This window comes from Anabas testudineus, chromosome 18, assembly GCF_900324465.2.
Source record: "Anabas testudineus chromosome 18, fAnaTes1.2, whole genome shotgun sequence".
NCBI lineage: Eukaryota > Metazoa > Chordata > Actinopteri > Anabantiformes > Anabantidae > Anabas > Anabas testudineus.
In genome coordinates this window covers 20,522,612-20,548,476 of record NC_046627.1, presented here as the reverse complement: position 1 = coordinate 20,548,476, position 25,865 = coordinate 20,522,612, and the positions used below count along the sequence as shown (strand labels likewise).

The 25,865-nt window shown below is 36.7% G+C and overlaps 1 protein-coding gene and 1 pseudogene across 1 annotated transcript; both read right to left on the bottom strand.

Moving 5' to 3' along the window:
* Nucleotides 1–1,621: 1,621 nt before the first annotated feature.
* LOC113157409 overlaps nucleotides 1,622–25,865 on the bottom strand; it is a 45,873-nt pseudogene continuing 21,629 nt past the window's right edge.
* LOC113157396 (Fc receptor-like protein 5) lies at nucleotides 9,488–17,709 on the bottom strand. The gene is made up of 15 exons (XM_033326561.1): nucleotides 17,463–17,709; nucleotides 16,648–16,911; nucleotides 14,635–14,910; nucleotides 14,054–14,329; nucleotides 13,689–13,973; nucleotides 13,102–13,404; nucleotides 12,610–12,873; nucleotides 11,681–11,926; nucleotides 11,473–11,589; nucleotides 11,305–11,320; nucleotides 11,125–11,219; nucleotides 10,619–10,669; nucleotides 10,476–10,535; nucleotides 9,658–9,723; nucleotides 9,488–9,526 (listed from the first exon to the last, which is right to left on the bottom strand). Exons 1-15 carry the CDS (start codon nucleotides 17,653–17,655, stop codon nucleotides 9,519–9,521), a joined length of 2,520 nt encoding a protein of 839 aa, XP_033182452.1. The 5' UTR covers nucleotides 17,656–17,709; the 3' UTR covers nucleotides 9,488–9,518.

Genomic DNA, 25,865 nt, shown 5'->3' with positions numbered 1-25,865 from the left:
TTCACCCCCTAATCACTTGAATACATGTAATAAAATACTTAACACTAATATGTGGGATTAATTGCTAATTTGATTGCAATTGATTGCTATAATTGTCTGTTTGAGCAATTGTATTGTTACCAATAATTTCAACTTTAAATCATGTACATGTAGAACTGAATTTATTGATAAAATGTGTATACTGAATGTTGGTACTAATACTTGGTCCTGTTCTGTGCAGGCCAGGTTTCTTATCCTAGCCCAGGAATCTTTTCCTACTATAAGATGGCGAGCTACCACTAGGCCTTGGGCTTGAAGAACCAGCCCTGGAGAGCTGACAGCCATACATCTGCCAGTGCGGTAGGAGGCGCTGTTGCCTGCTCTCCCAATTGTGTCTTATCTTCTCCTGAGGCTTATCCAGTCTCTGTGCCATGGACTTCTGCCCGGGTGGGCTAATGGACTGATTATTTTCTGATATATTGTTGGCATTGATTGCTTTTGTAAATATTGTAAATATCAATACATTCACCTATATGCACTCTACTTATGTGTCTGTGTGTGTTTCAAATCACGATCCAAATCCTCCCAGAGCCGAACCTGTAGATCTTTTGAACTGGCCCATTCAGATCGGTGCTTGCACACCGCGTGGCATCTGCTGTGTAGGCATATGCTACACAGTGCTCATCTTGCTCCTCATTAGACAAACGAGCAGATACCGGCCCTGTTGATAGGTTAAGGACCTTCTACGGCCCGGCCCTGCTCTCCTAGAATTGAAATCAAACAAATGTTTTAGCATTTTTTACGTATTATCCAGACTCATATGCTAAAAGATTTATGAATGAGTCCAAGTAAATATTTGTGCCACATTTGAAGAAATTCCCACACAAGATATTGTGCAGACAAAAATGGGAAAGGCATTCAACCCAATAACATAATGCCCCTGGACATGTCTGTTTGCTGGTATGGAGCCATAAAAACTCCCATTGTTTCAGATGTTCCTATATTAGTAATCACAAATGAATAGTTTTATTTAAAAACACTACACTCACCTCTTTTCTCTATTGTCACTGCATCACTGTTCTCTGTGTAGTAGCCTTGTTCTCCTCTTTCTCCTCTTCAGTGATAGTCTCCTCTGTCTGAAATACTGATAGTGTCTGATTCAACATATTGTAAAGGATGAAATATAGAGGGTTTTATATGCGAACAAGCAGTAGTTCCAGCCCTCAGCCTCCTGGTAGTGTGACTCCACTGTCTGCTTCTAGTGAGGTTCTGGGTCTGTTTGCTGTTCAGTTTACAGTGAAAAATAAAACCAGAAAATAGTAGAAAGCTTGTTCCTGGTCCCACGTCATTTATCCTCCTACAGGATAATGATCCAAACACACAACAAAAAACATCCAAGAATGACAAATCATTGAACTATTCTGAAGTGGCCTTCAATGAGTCCTGATCTAAATCATATTGGACAACTGTGGAAAGGCATCCTTCAAACCTGAGAACAGTTTGCTTATGGGTGGGCCAAAATACCTGTCGACAGATGCAGAAGTCCCCCCACAGAGTTACAGAAATCTCTTGTTGGTTGACTTAAAAGGTTGTGCCACAAAATATTAAGGGTACAATCACTTTTGTTTAGATCAGTTTTATTAGTTTGTTGAACCACAAATCAAAAGCAATGTCTGATCTTCACAAGTACATTTTTAGTAAAGTTATTTCAGTGACCTTTAATTAATGTCTATCAGCAATTTTCTCCACATCTATATTCATAAAAAACATTTTATACACAACCCTGTCATCAAATAAATGTATATGTAATTTCTAATTTTAAAGTATGTTCATAGTGTGATAATATAATTATTTCAAGGTATTAATAAAAACTATTCTCATTTATCTAATCAATGAATAATTACATAATAATGAAAACAATAGGGTACAATAGAAAGAACAGCCGCTATCTGAGTAATTAAGTAACCAAAGTAAAAAGGATAGTAGAATATTTTTTTTCAGATCACATGACAGATGTGGTAGCCTTTTTGTGTCCAAAATTTGATTTGCTGAAGCCTGGAAAGATATAAAAACACACCATTATCACATTCATTCATTAATTTGGGTGAGTGACAAGTTGTTTTGTGCTGCTCTTTAAAAACAACATATAATACTTACATGCTGCTGCTGTGCTTTCAGAAACATTATTTGTGCTGACGTGGTTATAGCCGCTGCAGACAACTCTTCTGTTGTCAATAGAGATGGTGATGTCGACCTTATTCAGTGACATCTGGGTTGTTCTGCAACTGTCTTCATCACAGAGAGACCACAGCCAGTCGTCCTGGATGGAGCAGTTGACTGAGATATTGCAGACTCCAACAGACAAGTTGGAATGCAGCACTCATGTTACTATGACAGGTGTAGGAACCATTTCTGCAACACGACCCCACACAGAAAAATTAATGGTGCATTAAAATATGTAATAGCACCACGTGTTGGCCACCAGCTGGGCATAAGTGAAGTGAAGTGTGTATGATGATTTCGATTTTTGATGCAGTATGTGAACTGTGTGAAAATACATTTGGATTATTTGGAAATAACTACTTTTTAAGCAGGTGCTTCACCCACAATATAAAGCAATGCAATCAATACCTGTTTTATAAAAAATAATAATAAAAATATATAAAAATAAATAAATAAAACAAACAAGCAACAAAAAACATAAAACATGCAGCTTACAGCATTTGCATTTATTTTGTCCATTGAGTTTAACTGAATATTCCTTTAAATTCAGACATTTGGACATTTTCTTGTATCATCCCCTTATTTGTGCTTGTCAACAACCTTATTAAGGAGTTTTCTGGAGTGTTCTTTTGTGTTTATGGGGTAGTTTTTGGCCTAGATACTGCTTCATCAGTAAATGGACCTTCTATACACAGTGTATTTATACTGTTGACATGCATACACTGCACTTATCTCCATATACTTTACAACTTAAGTTTGATTTAATAGCTTGTTGCTGTGAATTTCTTAAATCAATCAAATCACTTTGCTCGGCTTAACAATTGAGGTAAGTTACTTTAAAGGGGGTGAATAATTATCTAACTATTATAATACTATGACTTTATTTTTCTCGAAAAAAAGTAAAATTCCAGGAAAAATTATTTGTTGCTGTAAAAAATAAATTAAAAAAAAGGTGAATACTTTATTGGCAGTGTACAAGCATTAAAGCAGATTCAGGTATAACATAGAACTTACCTTGAACAATGACTCTGTGCTCTTCAGATATTGAACGGTATTCAGAGTCAACATATGAGAATGTATAAGTTCCACTGTCTGCGTCAGTCAGCTCTTTTATGCACAAGGAGAAGTTTCCAGGAAAATAATCCACTTTGTTCTCATACTTGGGGATAATTTTATCCATAGTAATAACTTTTTTCTCAAAACGCCACTGACTTCTTTTATATGATGTTGAGTTTCTAACATGTAGACATACTGAGGTGTTTTTCAGTTGGTAATGAACCACTGGAGGTTCAGCCGTGATACCTGACAAGAAACATCATAAGAAGAGAGAATGTCTTAAAAAACACTACTACACCTTAAATATTTCATTTTACATATAAAATACAATGAAATGTATGACATTAGTAGGCCTGAATGCCAAATTAATCTCCTTCATAAATATTAATATTTTGATTATTATAATTAAGCAAAAATTGGTCAAACGTGAATAATTTCATGCATAAAAAAATTTCATTTCAGAAAAAAATAGTTTACTAATGCTGCATGAGAACACATGAGATTAAATTACCTATTTTTACCTTATTATTTTAAGTATCGTTACATTATTATATTACCTATTAAAATTATTACCTATTAAAAATAAAAGACATTTCCAACATTTAATTGTTAAAGGCAGTTTCTTTGTGAAACCTCAGATTAATATTATTTAATGCATAAATAATTCTCATTCATCTCACCTGCAATAATCCAGCAGCTTAGAAGAAGAAACATTTTACTTCCACTTCAGATTGTTGATGGTGGTGAAACTGCTGAACAGGAAGCAAAGTTTTTTTTTTTTTTTTTGTATTTCTGGAAGTCTGGTTCCTTAAATTAGAAAAGAGTTACACTTTTTGAAAAGACTTTAATCTATGAAATAGGTATGAGCAACTTGACAGTTGTCTTATACAGTCACACTCATTTTTTATGGGACATGTTTTGTGTGGATTCTCTGACTGATATGAAACTACATCACAGCAGTGTTATACCAAAGTAGACAAGTAGCTAAACCAGCAACAGAAAAACCAATAATGACACAGGGAGACTTCAGCCATTTAACTTGTTGATCGTTAAATACTTAATTTTTTTATACAGTGACTGAAGAAAGAGTTGTAACATACACTTGTGTGACCTGGCTGCTCAGGAACTGTCGGGGAACTGGACAGTGCATGAGCAGGGGTTTTCGTACCCTGACTTACTACTTCTCAATACAATGAAAACAATTTTAACATGTCCTACTTGTTGATGGAGGAACTTGAACTAATGCTGCACAGAACAGAAAGTTAAAAAAAAGTGGTTGGATAACAGGATTGAAAACAGGAGAGTTGTACAGTCTTTGTACTAGAAATAAAGAAAATGCTGATGAACAATTTTTCTGAATTTTCCATATATTTTACACTGTTTTCATATTGTTGTGGTGAAGCTTGTATCAAGTCAGAAACAAACAGGGACAAAACATTTCCTGTTGAATATATTTACTGCCACATTCTCCGACTGATTAAAACATTAGATTTATGGTTTTTAAAAAAAAGGGAAACTAATAACTATATGATTTGTTCTACAATAAAAACCTTTGACCTTTTAACCCAGATTTTAAAAAAATATCAGATTTTGCTGATTTAATCTCAGAAACTCACTTAACTTCCACCTACAGCCCCTTTATTCACAGGTTCATTTATCTGCTACCAAAAAAAACTAATTAGTCAATTTAAAAAGCATGTGATGCATTTTTAATAAAGTGGTGATGAAGACTGTACTGATTCATTTATTGGATTGAACGTATCACTGATCACATTATAATATACTTCTATTATACTATAAATGTAGTTATTGAGAAGATTAGAGGTGAGAAATATTTCAAAAACCTTATTTCTGAGAATTTCATTTAAAAAAATCACGAAAATCCTTCATTTTTATTTTTTTGAAACTGACGCTTTAGCAATAAAAGAGAAGCTGATGAACTGGTGTGTTGACTGGACACACCTCACTGAAACCAAGCTACTGAATTAAAAGGTGAACACATTTTAATCCATAATATTAAAGGATTATATCTTGATACATCCATCGGGAAACATCACTAATGTTGCAGCTGGTAAAGATGGAGCTAATTCTAACCACTTTGGTCGATGTAGGAGTAACATGAAATAGAAATATTATATTTAAGTACAAGTATCCCAATATTGTACCTGTGTCCAGTACTTGAGTAACTGTACCTTATGTACTTTCCACTACAGGTGTTCCCTGCTGAGTCATCAGAAATAAACAAATTGACATAAAGAAAAACTAATGTAAAATGTTCTAGAGAAAGCTCATCTGGATTTTCAGCTACAATTTCTCGTCTTTATAAATAACATGACACATTTCTCTGGTGGTAAAACACTTTAAACACTTTCAAATGAATGGAATGACAGAATATAAGACATTTTAAATCTCCTCATAATCTCTCTACATATACACAAGTTCCTAATCTCATAGTTGACATATCTACATGATGGTAGCTCAGCCTGAATACACTGATTGTGAATATATGTACATGTAGAAAACTAAGCAGTCCAGTAGAGTGTTACCACAGTCCTCCAAACTGAGAAACTGGACAAACTCCTGACTCTCTGCTCTTCTCACTTTTAATATTTTCCTTCAATTGTATCATTCAAACAGAGAAAGTTGTGTACTCACAGAATATGTTCAGCATCCAGAGCAAGTATCACATCGTCACATTTAGTACTGACTCTGTCTCTGTGTTACTGAGAACTCTGTTCACTTTAAATCAGGACAAAACTGAACCACCTAAAAAGAGAGAATCATGTAAAAAATAAGTTGCATAACAATAAGAGCTCTGCTTCCTTCTCTTTTTCATTTAACGGACATGTCTGTACTAGCTTGAATGCAGAAAACATGTTCACACTTCCTGCTCAGTTACTGTTAATATGAACTGTGTTTGAAAAAAGAAGAGACAGAGAGAATGGTAAAGAATTAAATAAAACAAACACAAAATCACATAAAACTGTTGTATTAATTATTATTATATATTATTATATTTCATTTTTCAAACAGTGTAACATATATTTTACATTGTGTGTTTATTTGTGCATGTTAAACTGCGTAGTGTTCACTGCCCTCACCCCCTTCATATTTCCTGTATTGTGAAAATGGTGAATGTGATGTATGTGTGTTGCCTTTAGGCCAATCTTTAATTTCTGCTCATTTCTCTAAATTTGCATTTAAGTTTGTTTGATGCAAAATGTGAAGCTAAAATGTTTAGAATTATGTGTATAGTAATATTATATATTGGATTCCTTCCACTTTTCTAGTAATTTTATTACCACTCAAACCACTTGCTGGGACGTCTGGGACTCATTTGACCACATCTATTTTATCTTGTTATCATTCATGTGTGCTCATGCATCCCTGAAAATCATGTCACAGGAAAATACTAATAATATAAGTAATTATCTCAGTGCAGGATGTGGTGGTTGTTTAGATGAGGCTGTGTCAATGCTAAAAACAGAAAAAGAGAGAAAAGAAATGAAGAAAACAGCATGGAGATAATCACTGCTGGTGGTGCTTGTTAAGATTTCTCAAGGTTTTCCATCAGTATCAGAACAAGTATTGGATACACATGTGGTCACTGTGACCTTGACCTTTGACCTTTAGCCACCAAAATCAAAACATCTCATCACAAAGTCCAAGTGGACAGTTGTGGCAAATTTGAAGGAATCTCATCAAAGCACTCCTGACACATCAGTTCACAAAATTTGCATAAAGGTGAGGTCTCTACAACTTTGACCTAAAATCTATTTAGTTCATCATTGACATTTTTGCCTAATTTGAAGGAATTTTCTTACTAATGTTCCTTAATTTCCACTGGTAAAGTCAAGATTTACATTGTTTTCCTCTGCAGTAAGTAAATCATGTAGAAAACAAACTAGGAGACAGAGGATGAAACTTATACATTATCATGTTCTACAATATTAGTTGCAACAGGTTACACTGATAGTTTGATAGTTAAACTATCAGTAATTTAAGAAAATGTAGGAACATTTACAAAGTTAGTTAATGGAGGATATAAGCAGCACTGCTGAGGCTGAGTGAGACAAACTATAGCTGGATTACAGCTGGGATGGAGCTGCTGATTGTGACTGTAGTCGTATCTCTGCTCCAGTTGTTGTTATTGTATTTCCTCAGTGTGAATAAAACTATATGAACCACTCAGTAGAGTTAAACAGAGCAGCAGATCACCTGCAGCTACAGTGAACTGCCAACCACTGGGATGCTGGAGCTGACCCAATCTTCACCTCAGAATAAACAGAGATCTCCTCTGGTTCATGTTTCTTCCCTGTTAGCAGTGATCACATCAATCAATGAAAAGACTGTTACTGTTTCTATTTATTGAAAGTTGTTCTCACTACACTACATTTGATCTCAGTTCTCATTAAATAAAACACTCACCCTTCTCAGTGATGGTTTGAAGCTCAGTCGAGATTGTAGCCAGTACAGTTTGTCTGTTGAGGTACATGTGAACAGAACGCAGTGCTGAAGAAAAACAAAGAGATTTGAGACGAGTGGGAGTGAAAAGGATGAGAAATGAGTAGATTAGAGGGACAGCACAGTTAGAGGAAAGATGCAGAGAATATCAGAAGGAGAATGATGAGGATGGAGCTGCCAGAAAGGAGGAGAAGAGAAAGACCAAAGAGGAGGTTCATGGACATGGTCGGTGTGACAGAGGACCAATCAGAGAACAGAGTGAGATGGAGACAAATGACTGACTGTGGAGACCCCTAAAGGGAGCAACTGGAAGAAGAAGGAGAGGAATCAAAGATGAATATCAATGTTTTTCAAGTGAAAATGAAAAATTCCAGTGTCATCACAACCCTAATTAGTACTAACTGTGACTGAAGCATTTAAAGTATTAGAATAGATTTAGTAAATTTCATTTTTAGAAAAAGGACATTTGGAACTAAACTGGTTCCAATTGTCAGCAAATGAAATGAAGCTTAAAGTACAGAGAAACTCAGTGAAACATGTTTGTGCTTTTCAAACAGACTGACTAAAGAATCTCTCTGAAACTAGACTGAAGCTGATTCACAGAACACAGTGAAACTTGAAATGGGTCAAACTGCTCTAATGCATCGTTTACATCAAGGGATACATGTACATAGGTCATCTATAAACATTGTAAAGAATATATACAAATAAATATTGATAAAATAAAAATAATCAGGTTTTTATTGTGACTGGATCCAGATTACAGTGAATCATTCAATCACTTACACACACACAATGAATGTCTCATATCTGACACACATACTGCATGAAGAGTGGAGTTAGAACAGAGCAAGAATTAAAAACTGCTTTTCAGTGTAACTATCTTTGGTGATGATGTTTCTAATGAGGAAGTAGATGAAGAAATCAGATTTTAAAACTGAAACACCACAAGAAAACAGCAGAGTCAGGAACAAACTAAGTGAAGCCACTGAGAGATGAACAGTTGACATAACATCCTGTATGTGAAGAACTGATGGAAAACACAGATTTTCAACCTCATGTGGGGACATGAAAAACCCTGCTGTGCTTCACGTCTAATCTCTGCTGATCTCCTCTAGATTTACCAACACTTTCCCTACATCCACACCTAGTGGGATCTCACCATGAACACACTTTTCAGTATTTGTTCATGTTTTTCATCTGAATGTCTCGGAGCTTCCGGCCTTCACATAACTGAGATGAACGGGACTAGTTTGTGAAATTTGAAATGAAAAGAACAAATGTCTTGTTGCTCTGAACAGTTCACAGAACAACAATCTGTCTTTTGTCAAGCTTGATAATGTCAGAGGGAAAAGACTGAGGGATGTGTTTAGTACATGAAGCAATTAAAAATAAACAACTTACTACTGGAAATATGTGTAAAAAGGTAAAAATACAAATAGAAAGTACATAGTTACATACTGTACATATATCAGCAGGATATGTAGTAGATCAAACTACATATACACAGTAAACATGTGTGAAAAAGCTTCTCTCTGCACCGTCACCTCTGTCCTACTGTACAACTAAATGATCATTTAGCTGCTGTTTGGAACATCCAGCAATCTGTGCTTTGTGCTGAAATAACAGAATATGTACATCATAATCTTATGAGCATGTGTGATGATGTGTTCTGTTGTGTCATCTATTAACACATTACAGGACAAACTACTGAGCATGTTGTCATGTTTTCTAGCAGAGATGCTCACAGTGGTTTTATTACATACTGTCAATCATTTGTCTTTGGTTTGTTTTCCTTACAGGCCTGATAAAAAACACAAACAACATGGAGTTATCAGAGATGGAACCATGCTTTCTGACATTATTATGAGTTGTAACTTATCTAATTATTTGTCAAATAAATCACCACCATAAGCTACATGGCAGCATTATCACCAAAAGACGTTCCAGGTTTGACTTGAGTACAAACAGGTTCATCTGTCGCTGCAGCAGAAGATTTTCCTGTGAACAGAAGTGATTTGATTTAAATATTTGTTTGTAATTTCATAATTTACTATGATAACATACTGAACTGAGGTAGTCAGATTAATATCTCCATTATAGTTTTACAAAATAAACTTACAGTAATATCAAACACAGTTACAATTTTATAAACTCAAAATCGAACAATGTACACTTTTTAAATCATGAAGCTCATGTGTCAACAACACGACTTCAACCCACTAAACTAAGCAGTGCTCAGCACAGTTCCAGTGATTTCACTCAAATATCTAAATCACAGTTTTGCAAACCTGTGAATACAAATTTAATCATTTAAAAACCATGTTCTCCCAGAAACAATTTGATGACCTGTTAGTTTCAGTCATGTTGTACGTGTGCAAACTCAGGTGAAGAACACGAGTTGTGTCCGAGCATAAAAGAGGACGCATGTAATGACATCCAGGCAGAGCAATGGTGAAAGGGGGATTCAGACATTTTCCTCACTCACACTCTTTCCATATCAGTGTTTTTCAGTTGTGCTTCCTCCTCTCTGTCTCATGTTCTCTATACTTTTCTGCAGGTATCACTGGCCTCTGAACTGCATATTGACCCAAAACTATATTTAACCATGTGACACATTGTACAAGCTTTAAATTCTGAGACTGTACCACAGTTTGCTGTTTCACAGCAAAAGAAAAATAACGATCATTTAAGACACAGAAGGACGTAAAATCTTTAAATTAGATCTCTTGTATAATAATTGGAGTCCTCACCCTTCTTCTTTCCAAAGGTTTTAAGTTCAATCAAAGAATATGTGGCATCATCAGATTCATCTGAAATATACAGATGGTTATAGTATTAAATCATTACAGACATTTCTAACTAAACATACAGTATGAATCTATTGTTACTGTACCATTTCCAGTGTTTTCAGAGTCGTTCACTGATTCATAGATATGAGCCTCACCTACAGGGAAAAATAAATAAATAAATTTATTTAAAAGTAACAATTATAATTCAAATTGACTTTGTTGTTTTTTTTTTAAAGGTGTCAATAGAAAAAGTACAAAGACAGCACATCTTTAATATTTCATAGTCTTCATTTCTTACATTTAAAGTCACACTCTGGCCTGTAAGATATATTCATATTGTTCTCATCGACAGTCGTGTCCTATGAGTAAACAGTGAAACAATAATATTTTTGGATTATTTCCATGTGGTAGTTTAGGTTCAGTTCAGGTTGAATCAATGTAAAATTCAGTTTTACATGTGGATTTCTTGTTGTGATTAAATCACCTCAGGAACTGAATGTAAGGAAGAGTTAATGCAAAGTCAACAACAGCAATAAGAATCCAAATAACAAAAAGGTAAAGCAGAGAAACCTAAATCATCATCACCATCATCATCAGTTGAAATACTGACCATGGAGAGGAGAGGACTGGTCATTATGTTGGTTTTCAGTCTGGTTGACCCTGTGATTTGTGGTGGGGGGGCTGCTACTCTCTGACTGAATCGACCTTAACAGAAATAAAAACATATGTTTAATCCAGAGGTGGAAAGTGCTGCTGTTAAATATAAGAAGAGAGGAAACAGTTTACTGACCTGATAAAGCAGGAATCTGTGAAAAAGACATTTGTTGTTACATAGTTTTCAAACATAAAGAATCCTGCTGCTGTTTCATGCTATGACTTTAAAACACATCTATGTATCTGAATAATACAAGAGAAAGTAGCAAATAAACAGCTCATATCAGAAAGACAAATATCTCACGCTTGGACCGTCTGAAGCGACACAACAGGAGCAGAAGAACGAGAAGAACGAGAGAAACGACTCCACAAACCAGTCCAATGATCAGTGACCACGGAAATATTTCATGTCCTGCAGAGACTATAAGAATAAATATTATGTTGTAGTCAGAAACTTCAAATAATCTATTTTACACATGAGAAAATACATAAATCATTTGAATCTTACTCACTCTTCACTGTCATCCAACTCTGTGGTGACTCTTTTCCTGAGTGTTGACATTTGTAGAAACCTTCATGTGACTTTGACACTGCAGAGATAATCAGCTCCACTCTGGTATCATTTTGGAGAAGTTTGTCATTTTGATAGAAAAACACGTTGTTGGAAAGTTTTTGTCCTGTCTTCAATCTGCAGCCAAGAGAAACAGACTGTCCCTCAGTCACAGGATGAACAGGACTCATCAGGATCATATCTGCATCTAGAAAACAGTCAAACAGTGACAAGTTTCAGTCAGAGATCATCTGCAGAAGAAGCTGACGTAGAGTGATGCTACATTTATTTACTGATATTTAATCTAATACTTATAAACTATAAGTTACTTTTTGGCAAATAAACAGCTTTTCTACAATTTCTAGGAATAAATGATCCAACACTTGATCTGAATTGTGATGATTGACACTAAATCTTCAGACTAATCCTGATCTTCACCATTGATAAGAGACAGTATGGAACTGTCCTCTCTTTGGAAACAGAATAAGAGTAAAACTGCAACTGGGATGAAGCCAAACGACAGCTTGTTACAGCAGCTCTAGAGAGAACAGGACAAATGGACACATCAATATACTGTGTCATTTATCATTTGAGCCCTAATCAGATGTGTCACCAAATGTGGTCACTAGAGGGAGCTGCTGTTTGAACAGTAAACTATAAAGTAGGAAACAAAAACAAAGACAACTGTGAAACTATCAAGATTATTAGTTGTGATATGAGACTTTTGTCTGTCGATGTCATGTTATTTAATCTACTGTACCATGTAGCAGAGTCATGAAGTAAACTCTGAAAACTTCACTGTATACAACTCAGTTCTAAGGAAGTAAATGATATAACTGCATTTAGAAGATGCTGTAAATACAGTAATGAAATGAAAAGAATTCAACATACTGTGTCCAGTGATGTTGACTGAATTAGTGAACTGTCCTGATCCAGACTCACACCAGTACACTGCAGAACTGTTCAGTCCACTAATGTTACATGTTGATCCAGTCATCGTCCCCCAGTCAGAACAGGGGGACAGGTAACTGTCCTCAGGAAACCTCCTCACTCTCCACTCAGTAGAGTTTCCTTCACAGCTCAGAGACACAGAGTCAGAGGTGAAGTGTTGAACTCTGTCAGGACTCACAGTGAGAGACGCTGATGGAGGAAAATCTGAAACACAAAACATGTTGTACACACACATGTTGTGACTTATACAGAGCTAAACAAGAACTTCAAAAGATTTCTCATTTTTATTAATATCATAAGTCAACAGGACACCTGGAGATTTCTTCAGCTTTACAAAGTTCATTACTTTGCTGACATAGATTTTACATGTTGGTCACAGACTAATAACTGGAAGATAAAGATGAAAAGAAAGGAACAAAGGAACAAACTGACCTCCAGACCAGACAAACGTTGGTTTGCTGTGTTCAGTGTAAAACACTGGTTCTCCTCTTCCAGCTCTACACACATATCCTGCTGTGTGTGTCTGTCCATGAACCATGTAAGAATCCTCTTCAGTGCCACTGTCACTACCAGGTAGCAGCTCATATCTGTAGAGTCTGTCAGACAGTTTGGGAACAGTCTTATACCAGTAGAACCTCCATCCTGCAGATGGATGTTCAACCTCACACTTCAGAGTTACTGAGGCTCCAGGACTCAGCCAGGATGGAGACACAGTGAGGACAGACTGGGGTTTATCTGTTGGAAACAGGTTTTCTCAGTATCAACAAATGTTATGTGTGTCTACTGTGAAACATTAAATTCAATTTATCTGAACTTGAATAATCTTGTAACAGGTATTAGAAACTTTAAGATGGTCTAACTATGGAAAATCTAAATGTATATTAACAAAACTGAAACATTTGTTCTTGTTGACTTTGTACCTCACTTGTAACTTGTCATTTTAGATTAAATCATCTTCCAAATAAATGAGTGTAAATCTCTATGAATTATTAACATTTTCAGTTTGAATGACATATAACTTGACTTACTGTTGTTCACTGTCAGTTTGATGAAATCACTCCACTCTGTTGTTTTATATTGAGCATTTTTCTTTCTGCCTTTACAACTGTAGTTTCCACTGTGTGATGAAGAAGCAGAACTAATACTGAATTCATTTTGATTTGAAGGTTTGATGGAGCTGGTTGTTTCCCATTCATATTCCCACTCAGTGTCTCCTCCCTGAATCTCACATCTGACAGTGATCATCTCTCCATGGTAGATCTCAGACCAGTTGGGATTCAGAGTCACAACCACCCTGTTTGAGACTGTTGACAACAACAAAAAAGATCTCAAAAGGTTCAATCAAACCCTGTGTTGTGTATTTAAGTCAAATTGTCAAACTCACCCAGTGTGTTCATTCTTACTGACTGGCTGTACTGGGAGTAGTAAACTGGTTCTCCTCTTCCTCCTCTACACCAGTACTGTCCTTCCTGTGAGACACTGATTTGTCCATTTGACTTGAAAACATCATCATGTCTGATCAGGAGTTCAGAGGATTGATCTCCTCTGTACCAGTAATATTTCCAACCAGATGATGGATTCACAGAGCAGCTCAGAGTCACACTGCCCCCTACTGGAATGACTCTGTCATCAGCACTGAGCTGTGGCTTTGGTTTGTCTCCTGTGGAGGTTTGAATAAATATAGATATAAATATAAAAACAAATGCAACATATCTCATTCAACGATCTTAGCTAATTTATCATGACCAGTCAGTCACCAAACTGATCCAAACCTAAATAAACAACAACCCAACAGGGAAACTCTACAGCACATTTTAAAATAAGGAAACACAACAAGTAAGTGATCTTCAAGAGTTCAATGTGGTGTTATATATTATATACAATGAATACAAAGAAAACTACTACAAATTCTAATTGTAAATGTGAAGTGTTGTATTTCAGAATATATAAAAATATAAAACTGACCTGATACAGTTAGTGTGAAGGTTTTACTCCACTGCGTTGAAGAATAGGAGTCTCTTCTGTTTCTGCCCCTACACATGTAGTTTCCACTGCTGGACTCAGAAACACTGAGAGTCCAGTAATTAACATGTGTCTGATGTGAAGTTGACTGAGGTGTTTTCCATTCATAATCCCACTCAGTGTCTCCACCTCCCTGGATCTCACATCTGACAGTGATCTTCTCTCCACTGAAGATCTGAGACCAGTCAGGTTGTAGAGTCACAGACACAGAAGTGGAAACTGAGAGACACAAAGAGAAATATTGAATTATCTGAATTAACTTGATTGGTGTAAAATGTCCTGACAGATGTGTTGAAATATTAGAAACACAGGAACTAAACTCACCACTTATTTCAACAGTGACCTCATCACTGTAATCAGTGTAGTAAACTGGTTTTCCTCTTCTTCCTCTGCACCTGTAGATTCCTTCTTGTGAGACTCTGATATCTCTGTTTTCTTCACCAACAACCTGAGCTTCATTAGAGTTTGAGCTTCGTCTGAACCAGTCATATTTCCAACCATCAGAGTCGTCCACAGAGCAGCTCAGTGTCACTCTGCCTCCTACTGGTATGATTGTTGGACCTGCTGTCAGTTTGACTTTGGGTTTATCTGTTTCAACAAATCATAAAACAGGTAGGTTTGAATCTAAATATGAACTACTATCACTATTTTTCTTTAAGGGGTAGATTGTACCGATTGTATGGCACAGATTGTAAAATCTGTAAAACGTACAACACCCTCTGTGTTTAAACCATTTCCACATCACTCTGAATTCTTTACTTTTCTACAGTTTTGCATTTCTTTTTTTAGTTTTGATATATTTCATAAAAGGCAACAAATATTAAATTAAACTGTTTATTTAGAGGTTCTTTCTTTTTCTTTTTCCTTTTTTTAAAAAGTATTTCTTCAGATATTCTCCTCTGTAGCTGACACTGTACACTAAAGCACATACATCATGATACAGTCATGTTGGATTACAGTGTCTGAGTTTTGGAACAGCTAACATCATGTATTCTGAGAGAAAAGTCAAAAACAAAATACAGTGGTTCACATTTAACTTGTACATATTCACACCTAGTTCAAATATATGAACAGAGCTTCAAAATAAAAGCTGCTAGTCATGATGACAAAACATTAATGACTCACCTGATACAGTTAAAGAGATGATGTTACTGTTTTTTATACGATTTAAGCTCCTGTGGAAACCAGAGCACTGGTAATGACCACTGTCTCCTGTTAATAGAGTTTGATATTTGTAGTGTTTATGTGACATGAACTGATCAGACTTTTCATCTTTGCTCCATCTGTATTCCCAGTCAGTGTGTTTTCCTTCCTTCAAGTCACATATGAAGGTCACAGACTCTCCAGTAAAAAAACTGGACCAGTTAGGATCAAGGGTCAAAACAGCATCTAAAACCAACAGAAACAAAAAAATAACACTACAAAATTATGAATATAAAGTATTAAAGTACAAATGATGTTACTCACAGAAAGAGACCAATTGTAATTAATTAAATATAAAAAGAAGAGTTCATTCCAAAAAAGGAACAGAAGTGAACATTTATCTTTAGCATGTCCAGAGGAGAAGATTGTCTTCAGCACTGAAATAAAGACTGAAACTTAGCACATCAAGAGGAAAACACAGCAAACAACTGGACTTTCATTAATGACTAAATGTAACAAATGATCAGTGGTAAAAATCACATCAAACTGTATCTGATGATTTAACACAATAAGTAAGTGATCTCCAAGAGTTCAATGTCGTGTTATATATTATATACAATGAATACAAAGAAAACTACTACAAATTCTAATTGTAAATGTGAAGTATTGTATTTCAGAATATATAAAAATATCAAACTGACCTGATACAGTCAGTGTGATGGTTTTACAAATAGATATGTTGAATTAACTTGATTGGTGTAAAATGTCCTGACAGATGTGTTGAAATATTAGAAACACAGGAACTAAACTCACCAGTTATCTCAACAGAGACCTCATCACTGTAATCAGTGTAGTAACCTGGTTCTCCTCTTCTTCCTCTGCACCTGTAGATTCCTTCTTGTGAGACTGTGATATCTCTGTTTTCTTCACCAAAAACCTGAGCATGATTAGAGTTTGAGCTTCGTCTGAACCAGTCATATTTCCAACCATCAGAGTCGTCCACAGAGCAGCTCAGTGTCACTCTGCCTCCTACTGGTATGATTGTTGGACCTGCTGTCAGTTTGGCTTTGGGTTTATCTGTTTCAATTTAAAATAAAGAAACAAATCATAAAACTGGTAGGTTGAATCTAAATATGAACTACTATCACTATTTTTCTTTAAGGGGTAGATTGTACCGATTGTATGGCACAGATTGTAAAATCTGTAAAACGTACAACACCCTCTGTGTTTAAACCATTTCCACATCACTCTGAATTCTTTACTTTTCTACAGTTTTGCATTTCTTTTTTTAGTTTTGATATATTTCATAAAAGGCAACAAATATTAAATTAAACTGTTTATTTAGAGGTTCTTTCTTTTTCTTTTTCCTTTTTTTAAAAAGTATTTCTTCAGATATTCTCCTCTGTAGCTGATACTGTACACTAAAGCACATACATCATGATACAGTCATGTTGGATTACAGTGTCTGAGTTTTGGAACAGCTAACATCATGTATTCTGAGAGAAAAGTCAAAAACAAAATACAGTGGTTCACATTTAACTTGTACATATTCACACCTAGTTCAAATATATGAACAGAGCTTCAAAATAAAAGCTGTTGGTCATGATGATAAAACATTGATGACTCACCTGATACAGTTAAAGAGATGATGTTACTGTTTTTTATACGATTTAAGCTCCTGTGGAAACCAGAGCACTGGTATCGACCACTGTCTTCTGTTAATAGAGTTTGATATTTGTAGTGTTTATGTGACATGATCTGATCAGACTTTTCATCTTTGCTCCATCTGTATTCCCAATCAGTGTGTTTTCCTTCCTTCATGTCACATATGAAGGTCACAGACTCTCCACTAAAAAAACTGGACCAGTTAGGATCAAGGGTCAAAACAGCATCTAAAACCAACAGAAACAAAAAAATAACACTACAAAATTATGAATATAAAGTTTTACAGTACAAGTGATGTTACTCACAGAGGAAGATTTATTATAATTAATTAAATAATAAGAAGAAAATCTAGCCACAGGGGTTGCAAGCCAGTGATTTCTGTGCCGGTCCCAAGCCCGGATAAATAGAGAGGGTTGCGTCAGGAAGGGCACCCGTCGTAAAAATTGCCAAAATAACCATGCGAATCATCCACAAGACTTTCATACCGGATCGGTCGAGGCCCGGGTTAACAACGACCGCCACCGATGCTATTAACCTACAGGGTGTCGGTGGAAATTTGACTACTGTTGGTCAAAGAAAGAGGGGAGGCAGAAGGGTTCCTGGGCAGAGAGAGAAGGGGAAAGGCAGGAGCATAGATCTGAGAATAGGGACTCTTAACGTTGGCACAATGACAGGGAAAGGCAGAGAGCTGGCAGACATGATGGAGAGAAGGAAGGTAGATGTACTGTGTGTGCAGGAGACAAGGTGGAAGGGCAGAAAGGCACGTAGTATTGCAGGAGGATACAAACTGTTCTACCATGGTGTGGATAGGAAGAGAAACGGGGTAGGAGTGATCCTGAAGGGGGAGTTTGTAAACAGTGTTCTAGAGGTGAAAAGAGTCTCAGACAGGGTGATGAGCCTAAAGCTAGAAATTGAAGGGGTGATGATGAATGTAGTCAGTGGGTATGCTCCACAGGTTGGCTGTGAGTTAGAAGAGAAGGAGAGATTCTGGAGTGAGTTTGATGAGGTCATAGAGAGTATCCCCAGAGGAGAGAGAGTTGTTGTTGGAGCAGACTTTAATGGGCATGTTGGTGAGGGCAACAGAGGTGATGAGGAGGTGATGGGCAGGTTTGGTGTAAAGGAAAGGAATCTGGAAGGACAGATGGTGGTGGACTTTGCTAAGACGATGGAAATGGCTGTAGTCAACACTTACTTCCAGAAGCGAGAGGAACATAGAGTGACATACAGAAGTGGAGGTAGGAGTACACAGGTGGACTACATCCTATGTAGACGAGGTCATTTGAGAGAGGTTAGTGACTGCAAAGTGGTGGTAGGAGAGAGTGTAGCCAGACAGCACCGCATGGTGGTGTGTAAGATGACTCTGGAGGTCAGGAAGAAGAAGAGAGGGAAGACAGAAAAGAAGACCAAGTGGTGGAAGTTGAAGAATGAAGAAACTTGTGAGGAATTCAGACAGACGTTGAGACAGGTTCTTGGTGGTCAGGATGAGCTTCCAGATGACTGGGAAACTACAGCAGAGATTATCAGGGAAACAGGTAGGAAGGTGCTAGGTGTGTCATGTGGAAAGAGGAAAGAAGGTAAAGACACTTGGTGGTGGAATGAGGAAGTACAGGAATGCATCCAGAGGAAGAGGTTAGCTAGAAGGAAGTGGGATGTAGAAAGGACTGAGGAAAGTAGACAGGAGTACAAGGAAGCACAGCGTAGAGTGAAGAGGGAGGTGGCAAAGGCCAAACAGAAAGCTTATGATGAGCTGTGTGACAGGTTAGACACAAAGGAAGGAGAGAAGGACTTGTACAGGCTAGCCAGACAGAGAGATAGAGATGGGAAGGATGTGCAACAGGTAAGGGTGATTAAGGACAGAGATGGAAAGGTACTAACAACCCAGGAGAGTGTGCAGAAAAGATGGAAGGAGTATTTTGAGGAGCTGATGAACGAGGAAAATGACAGGGAAAGAAGGGCGGAAGATGTGGATGTTGTGAAGCAGGAAATAGAAGAGATTGGAAAGGATGAGGTTAGGAAGGCTCTGAAAAGGATGAAGAGTGGAAAGGCTGTTGGTCCTGATTACATACCTGTGGAGGTGTGGAAGTGCTTAGCAGAGACAGCAGTGGAGTTTCTAACCAGTTTGTTCAATAGGATTCTAGAGAGTGAGAAGATACCTGAGGAATGGAGGAGAAGCGTTCTGGTTCCGATCTTTAAGAACAAGGGTGACACGCAGAACTGCAGCAACTATAGAGGAATAAAGTTGATGAGCCACACAATGAAGCTGTGGGAAAGAGTAGTAGAAGCCAGGCTTAGGAAGAAGGTGGAGATTTGTGAGCAGCAGTATGGTTTCATGCCCCGTAAGAGCACCACTGATGCCATTTTTGCTTTGAGAATGTTGATGGAAAAGTACAGAGATGGTCAGAAGGAGCTGCATTTTGTCTTTGTAGATTTAGAGAAGGCGTATGACAGGGTGCCGAGGGAGGAGCTGTGGTACTGTATGAGGTCGTCTGGAGTGGCAGAGAAGTACGTCAGAGTAGTTCAGGACATGTATGAGAGAAGTATGACGGTGGTGAGATGTGCTGTAGGTCAGACAGAGGAGTTCAAGGTGGAGGTGGGACTACACCAAGGATCAGCTTTGACTCCCTTCTTGTTTGCTATGCTGATGGACAGGCTGACAGATGAGGTCAGACAGGAATCTCCCTGGATAATGATGTTTGCGGATGACATTGTGATTTGCAGTGAGAGTAGAGAGCAGGTGGAGGAACAGCTGGAAAGGTGGAGGTTTGCTCTGGAAAGAAGAGGCATGAAGGTCAGTCGTAGTAAGACAGAATACATGTGTCTGAACGAGAGGGATCAAGGTAGAAGCGTTAGGTTACAGGGGGTTGAGGTGAAGAAGGTGCAGGAGTTTAAGTACTTGGGGTCAACAGTTCAGTGTGATGGAGAGTGTGGAAAAGAGGTGAAGAGGAGAGTGGAGGCAGGTTGGAGCGGGTGGAGGAAAGTGTCAGGAGTGTTGTGTGACAGAAGAGTGTCAGCAAGACTCAAAGGAAAGGTGTACAAGACAGTGGTGAGACCAGCTATGCTCTATGGGTTAGAGACGGTAGCAGTGAGAAAGAGACAAGAGGCTGAGATGGAGGTAGCAGAGATGAAGATGTTGAGGTTCTCCTTAGGAGTGACCAGGTTAGACAGAATAAGGAACGAGTACATCAGAGGGACGGCTCACGTTGTCTGTGTTAGCGACAAAGTCAGAGAGGCCAGACTGAGATGGTTTGGACATGTTCAGAGGAGGGATAGTGAGTATATTGGTAGAAGGATGTTGGAGATGGAGCTGCCAGGCAGGAGGACAAGAGGACGACCAAGAAGGAGATATATGGATGTTATAACAGAGGACATGAGGTTGGCTAGTGTTAGGGTAGAAGATGTTCATGATAGATTTAGGTGGAAAAGGATGATTCGCTGTGGCGACCCCTGATGGGAAAAGCCGAAAGAAGAAGAAGAATTAAATAATAAGAAGACTGTACATTTACCTTGAGCATGTCCAGAGGAGAAGATTGTGTTCAGCACTGAAATAAAAACTGAAACTTAGCACATCAAGAGGAAAACACAGGAAACAACTGGACTTTTATTAATGACTAAATGTAACAAATGATCAGTGGTAAAAATCACATCAAACTGTATCTGATGATTTAACACAGTCGTCCTCTAAAGACCCTTCCTACAAAACAACCAAGCTGATAACAAGTGTGCTCTGTTCAAAGTGAACAAACCTCTGATCCTCTGTTCTCCTCACTACAACATTTTCTCTGATTTGTTCCATCAATCAGTGATTTACTCACAGAAAAACTGCAGCACACAGAGAAAAGTGTGTCCCATCCTCACATCCAACACTGACTCTGGGAGAAATTCTTCAAACTGCAGCAAATGAAGAGAAAGTCAAGTTACTGTATCTCCTGTCCTCATGGACTATGGTTCTGTATTATTAACTTATTTATTGGGACGCTTGGGGACTTATATTGACAGTCACTAGTCATATGTGATTTAATCCTTAAATTTTAGCTTATTGTTTGAACAAATATTGACAATATCTGTTATATGAACAATAAAAATGAGTGATGAACATTATTAGTAGAGTGTTTAGATAACAGGATGGAAAAATGGGGACTTGTACAGTCTTTGTACTAGAAATACAGAAAATGCTGATGAACTGGTTTTCTGGAGTTTCTATATATTTTAACATTAGAGATAGAGATGACTTCTTGAGCTACATTTCAAACACAACAACAACTGTTTCAGTGACATCATGGTTAAAATCTTCATGGTTAAAACATCAACAACAGTTTTCACTTGTGTTGAGGTCAGAAACAAACAGGAACAAACATTTCCTGTTTAATGTATTTACTCTTCCCACTTTCTAAGATTGACTAAAACTTCAGATTTACAGTAAAACAGGTAAATATTAACTATATGATTTGTTCTACAATAAAAAAACTTTAACGTTTAAAACCAGATTTATAAAAATATCAGATTTTACAGGTTTAATCGCAGAAACTCTCTTAACTTCCACCTACAGCTCTTTATTCACATGTTTATTTATCTGCTACCAACAAAAACATATTAGTCAATTTAAAAAGCATATGATGCATTGTTAATAAAGTGGTGATGAAGACTGTACTGATTCATTTATTGGATTGAACGTTTCACTGATCACATTATAATATACTTCTATTATACTATAAATGCAGTTGTTGAGAAGATTAGAGGTGAGAAACATTTTAAAAACCTTATTTCTGAGAATTTCATTTAAAAAATCATGAACATCCTTCATTTTTATTTTTTAGAAACTGACCCTTTAGCAATAGAATAGGAACTGGTGAACGGATGTGTTCACTGGACACACCCCAGTGAAAAAATGAAATAAAAGGCAACCATATTTTACATTTGTGTTATTAACTGCAATAAACTGGTAAAGAAAGTTTCTAAAGTCATTGATAAAAACAATAGAAAAACCAAATATATCTCTGCTCAGATGGGATTGTTGGGTTTTCTATATCATTTTTTGTATAATCATACTCTGTAAGGTCTTAAACCTTGCACTGTAAATTGCCTTGAGACAACTTCTGTTGTGGATTGGCACAATACAAATATAACTGAATTGAATTGAATTGAATCTTTTGTACTCTTTATGCAAAATGTCCCAATTCAAAATTATATTATATTAATGGATTATATCTTGATACATCCATCGGGAAACATCACTAATGTTGCAGCTGGTAAAGATGGAGCTAATTTTAACCACTTTGGTCGATGTAGGAGTAACATGAAATAGAAATATTATATTTAAGTACAAGTATCCCAATATTGTACCTGTGTCCAGTACTTGAGTAACTGCACTTTATGTACTTTCCACCACAGGTGTTCCCTGCTGAGTCATCAGAAATGATCAAACTGACAAAAAGAAAAACTAATCTAAACTGTTCTAGAGAAAGTTCATCTGGATTTTCACCTACAATTTCTTGTCTTAAAAATAACATGACACATTTCTCTGGTGGTAAAACACTTTAAACACTTTCAATAAATGGAATGACAGAATATAAGAGATTTGAAATCTCCTCATAATCTCTTTACATACACACAAGTTTCTAATCTCATAGTTGACATATGTACATGATGGTAGCTCAGCCTGAATACACTGAATATATGTACATGTAGAAAACTAAGCAGTCCAGTAGAGTGTTACCACAGTCCTCCAAACTGAGAAACTGGACAAACTCCTGACTCTCTGCTCTTCTCATTATTAATATTTTCCGTCAATTGTATCATTTAAACAGAGAAAGTCGTGTACTCACAGAATATGTTCAGCATCCAGAGTAAGTATCACATCGTCACATTTAGTACTGACTCTGTCTCTGTGTTTCTGAGAACTCTGTTCACTTTGAATCAGGAGAAAACTGAAGCATCTAAAAAGAGAGAACTGTGTGAAAAAGAGGTCACTTATCAAACTGACATGTCTGTATTTAGTTTGACCACAGAAAACGTGTGAAAACATGTTCACATTTCCTGCTCAGCAATTATTAATATGAACTGTGTTTGAAAAGAAGAGACAGGAAGAATGGTAAAGAATTAAATAAAACAAACACGAAATCAGATAAAACTGTTGTATTAATTATTATTATATATTATATTTCATTTTTCAAACAGTGTAACATATATTTTACATTGTGTGTTAATTTGTGCATGTTATACTGCGTAGTGTTCACTGCCCTCACCCCCTTCATATTTCCTGTATTGTGGTGAATGATGTCTGTGTATGTCTGAAGAGCGTGTTTGTAAATAGATCTTGTGTGTGAATGTATCATACATATGTATATCAAAATAATTAATTCAGATGTTGCATTGTCTCTGTTTTATGTGAAATCCCTAAACACAAACATATTTAAACCTGTTGTACATCATTCAATAACAAAAGCTGACTACAACTGTTCCTCCCTCAGTATGTGAATACTGCAGCTATACAGTGAGATAAACTCACTTTTAATAATGGTCATGAACATGTACATATCAAAATGATCCTGTTTTGTCATATTTCAAAACTGAGGTTGTTGCTGCTGATTGTGAGGAAGGATATTGTGACATGATGATAGTGCTGCATGGAATAAAAACACATAGTGGAAGAAGAAAGGAAGATAACAAGAAAGTTAATAAACAATCACCATAGTACCACTCACCTACACTTTGCTGCACCTGTAGTAAAATCTGGTTCATCAGGATTCAGAACAACCTGGAAACTAAGCAGACGTTCTGTTATTAGTAGACATCATGATCTGAAACATGAGTAAATATGTTGGTTCACTAGTTGATATTAGTCATAAAATAAACATTTCATTTTGAAAAAAAATCACTTTATTACAAAACTAATGTGAAGAAATATATAATAAAATCATTTATTGATCAAAATGACTCCCAGTTGTTAGTGATCTGTGCAGCAAAGTCATGTGGTAGTGAAGGCAGGAAAACAGAGCAAAGGTTTGCAGAGGGGGGAGGTGAGGTGAGTGTGACTGAGAGAGGGAGATGAAAGAATCTTGTAACATCTGCTGGTAGAGAGGATATGACTGAACTGACATTTATACAACATGGAGGCATTTGTGTGTTTGTACTTACTAAGACATTTAGACCTGTTTCTAGTTTCTTCATTCATTAGTTTTAATTTATTTGTGATTGTGCAAAAAACCACAAAATGAAAGTGAGTCCAAGAGATGAAGTGAGAGACTCTGTTGAGCTGAGGAGGTGAACTCATTATGACAATATGTGCAATAATTAGCTCACTGATGATCCTGATCAATGTCACATTACTGACAGCAGATCAGTTAGATCACTGCATCTCCATCTGAGCACTGCTGTCAGCTGCTGTCTCCTCCCTACCTCACCCCCACCTCCTCAAAATCTGAACCTGGTTGATGTTTTTGTAGCAAACTTGACTGATGACTCAGTGTAATTTATTTCTTGTCCTCTTTCCTGCAACCTCTTCACAGAGGTGCTCACTAGAGGGTACACTATTATAATATTGAGAAGAACACCTCTTTGGTTTCTTACTAAAAATACTTTACCTTTTCCTGTATGCAGGAAACTGGAGCACATATATATGTAAATAAACCACACCACAAAAAAAGAATAAACAAAATATGCCTTTAACTGTAGTGATAACTGTATTACAATGAAACAAGTCAAAAGATGTAGGGGATGTCTCATTTTGTTCAATATCCTCACATTTTCATCCACTTTTGTAGTAGTTTCTCTCTCGAAATAAAAACAACAGAAAAGTTAACTGTTGGAGAAAATCTAAAAATAAAGTACCTTCTCCAAGCCCCCCAATTGGGGGACGTTTGGGCCCAAGAGACAGCTGTGCCTGAGTCTGAGTCTCAGAGAAAGCAGGTGTGTCAGGAGGCCTCATCTGTCATGAGAGACCGAAAACTATAACACACAAACAACTACTGACAGTTTACTGCGGAAACAAGAGTTTATTGATTTATAAAAGTTTTTTAAAATACAAAAAATTTAATCCTGGTCAAAAAAATATTCACACAGTATCTATTCATATTTTTTTCAAAACAGAAGAAAAACTTAACGTATCTATTTAACATGGTCACAATATAATGGAAAAAAAAAACTGAATAAAACTTAAAGACAGTAAATTTAACAGATCTTCTTCTTCTTTCGGCTTTTCCCATCAGGGGTCGCCACAGCGAATCATCCTTTTCCAACTAAATATATCATGAGCATCTTCTACCCTAACACTAGCCAACCCCATGTCCTCTGTTATAACATCCATATATCTCCTCCTTGGTCGTCCTCTTGCCCTCCTGCCTGGCAGCTCCATCTCCAACATCCTTCTA

Coding starts and splice junctions, on each gene's coding strand:
- LOC113157396 (XM_033326561.1), bottom strand. CDS start 17,655: ATGAAGGAAGGAAAACACACTGATTGGGAATACAGATGGAGCAAAGAT. Junction 12,874..13,101: donor AACGTTTGTCTGGTCTGGAG/GTCAGTTTGTTC, acceptor TTTGTGTTTCAG/ATTTTCCTCCATCAGCGTCT. Junction 9,724..10,475: donor AACCTTTGGAAAGAAGAAGG/GTGAGGACTCCA, acceptor TTCTGTTCACAG/GAAAATCTTCTGCTGCAGCG.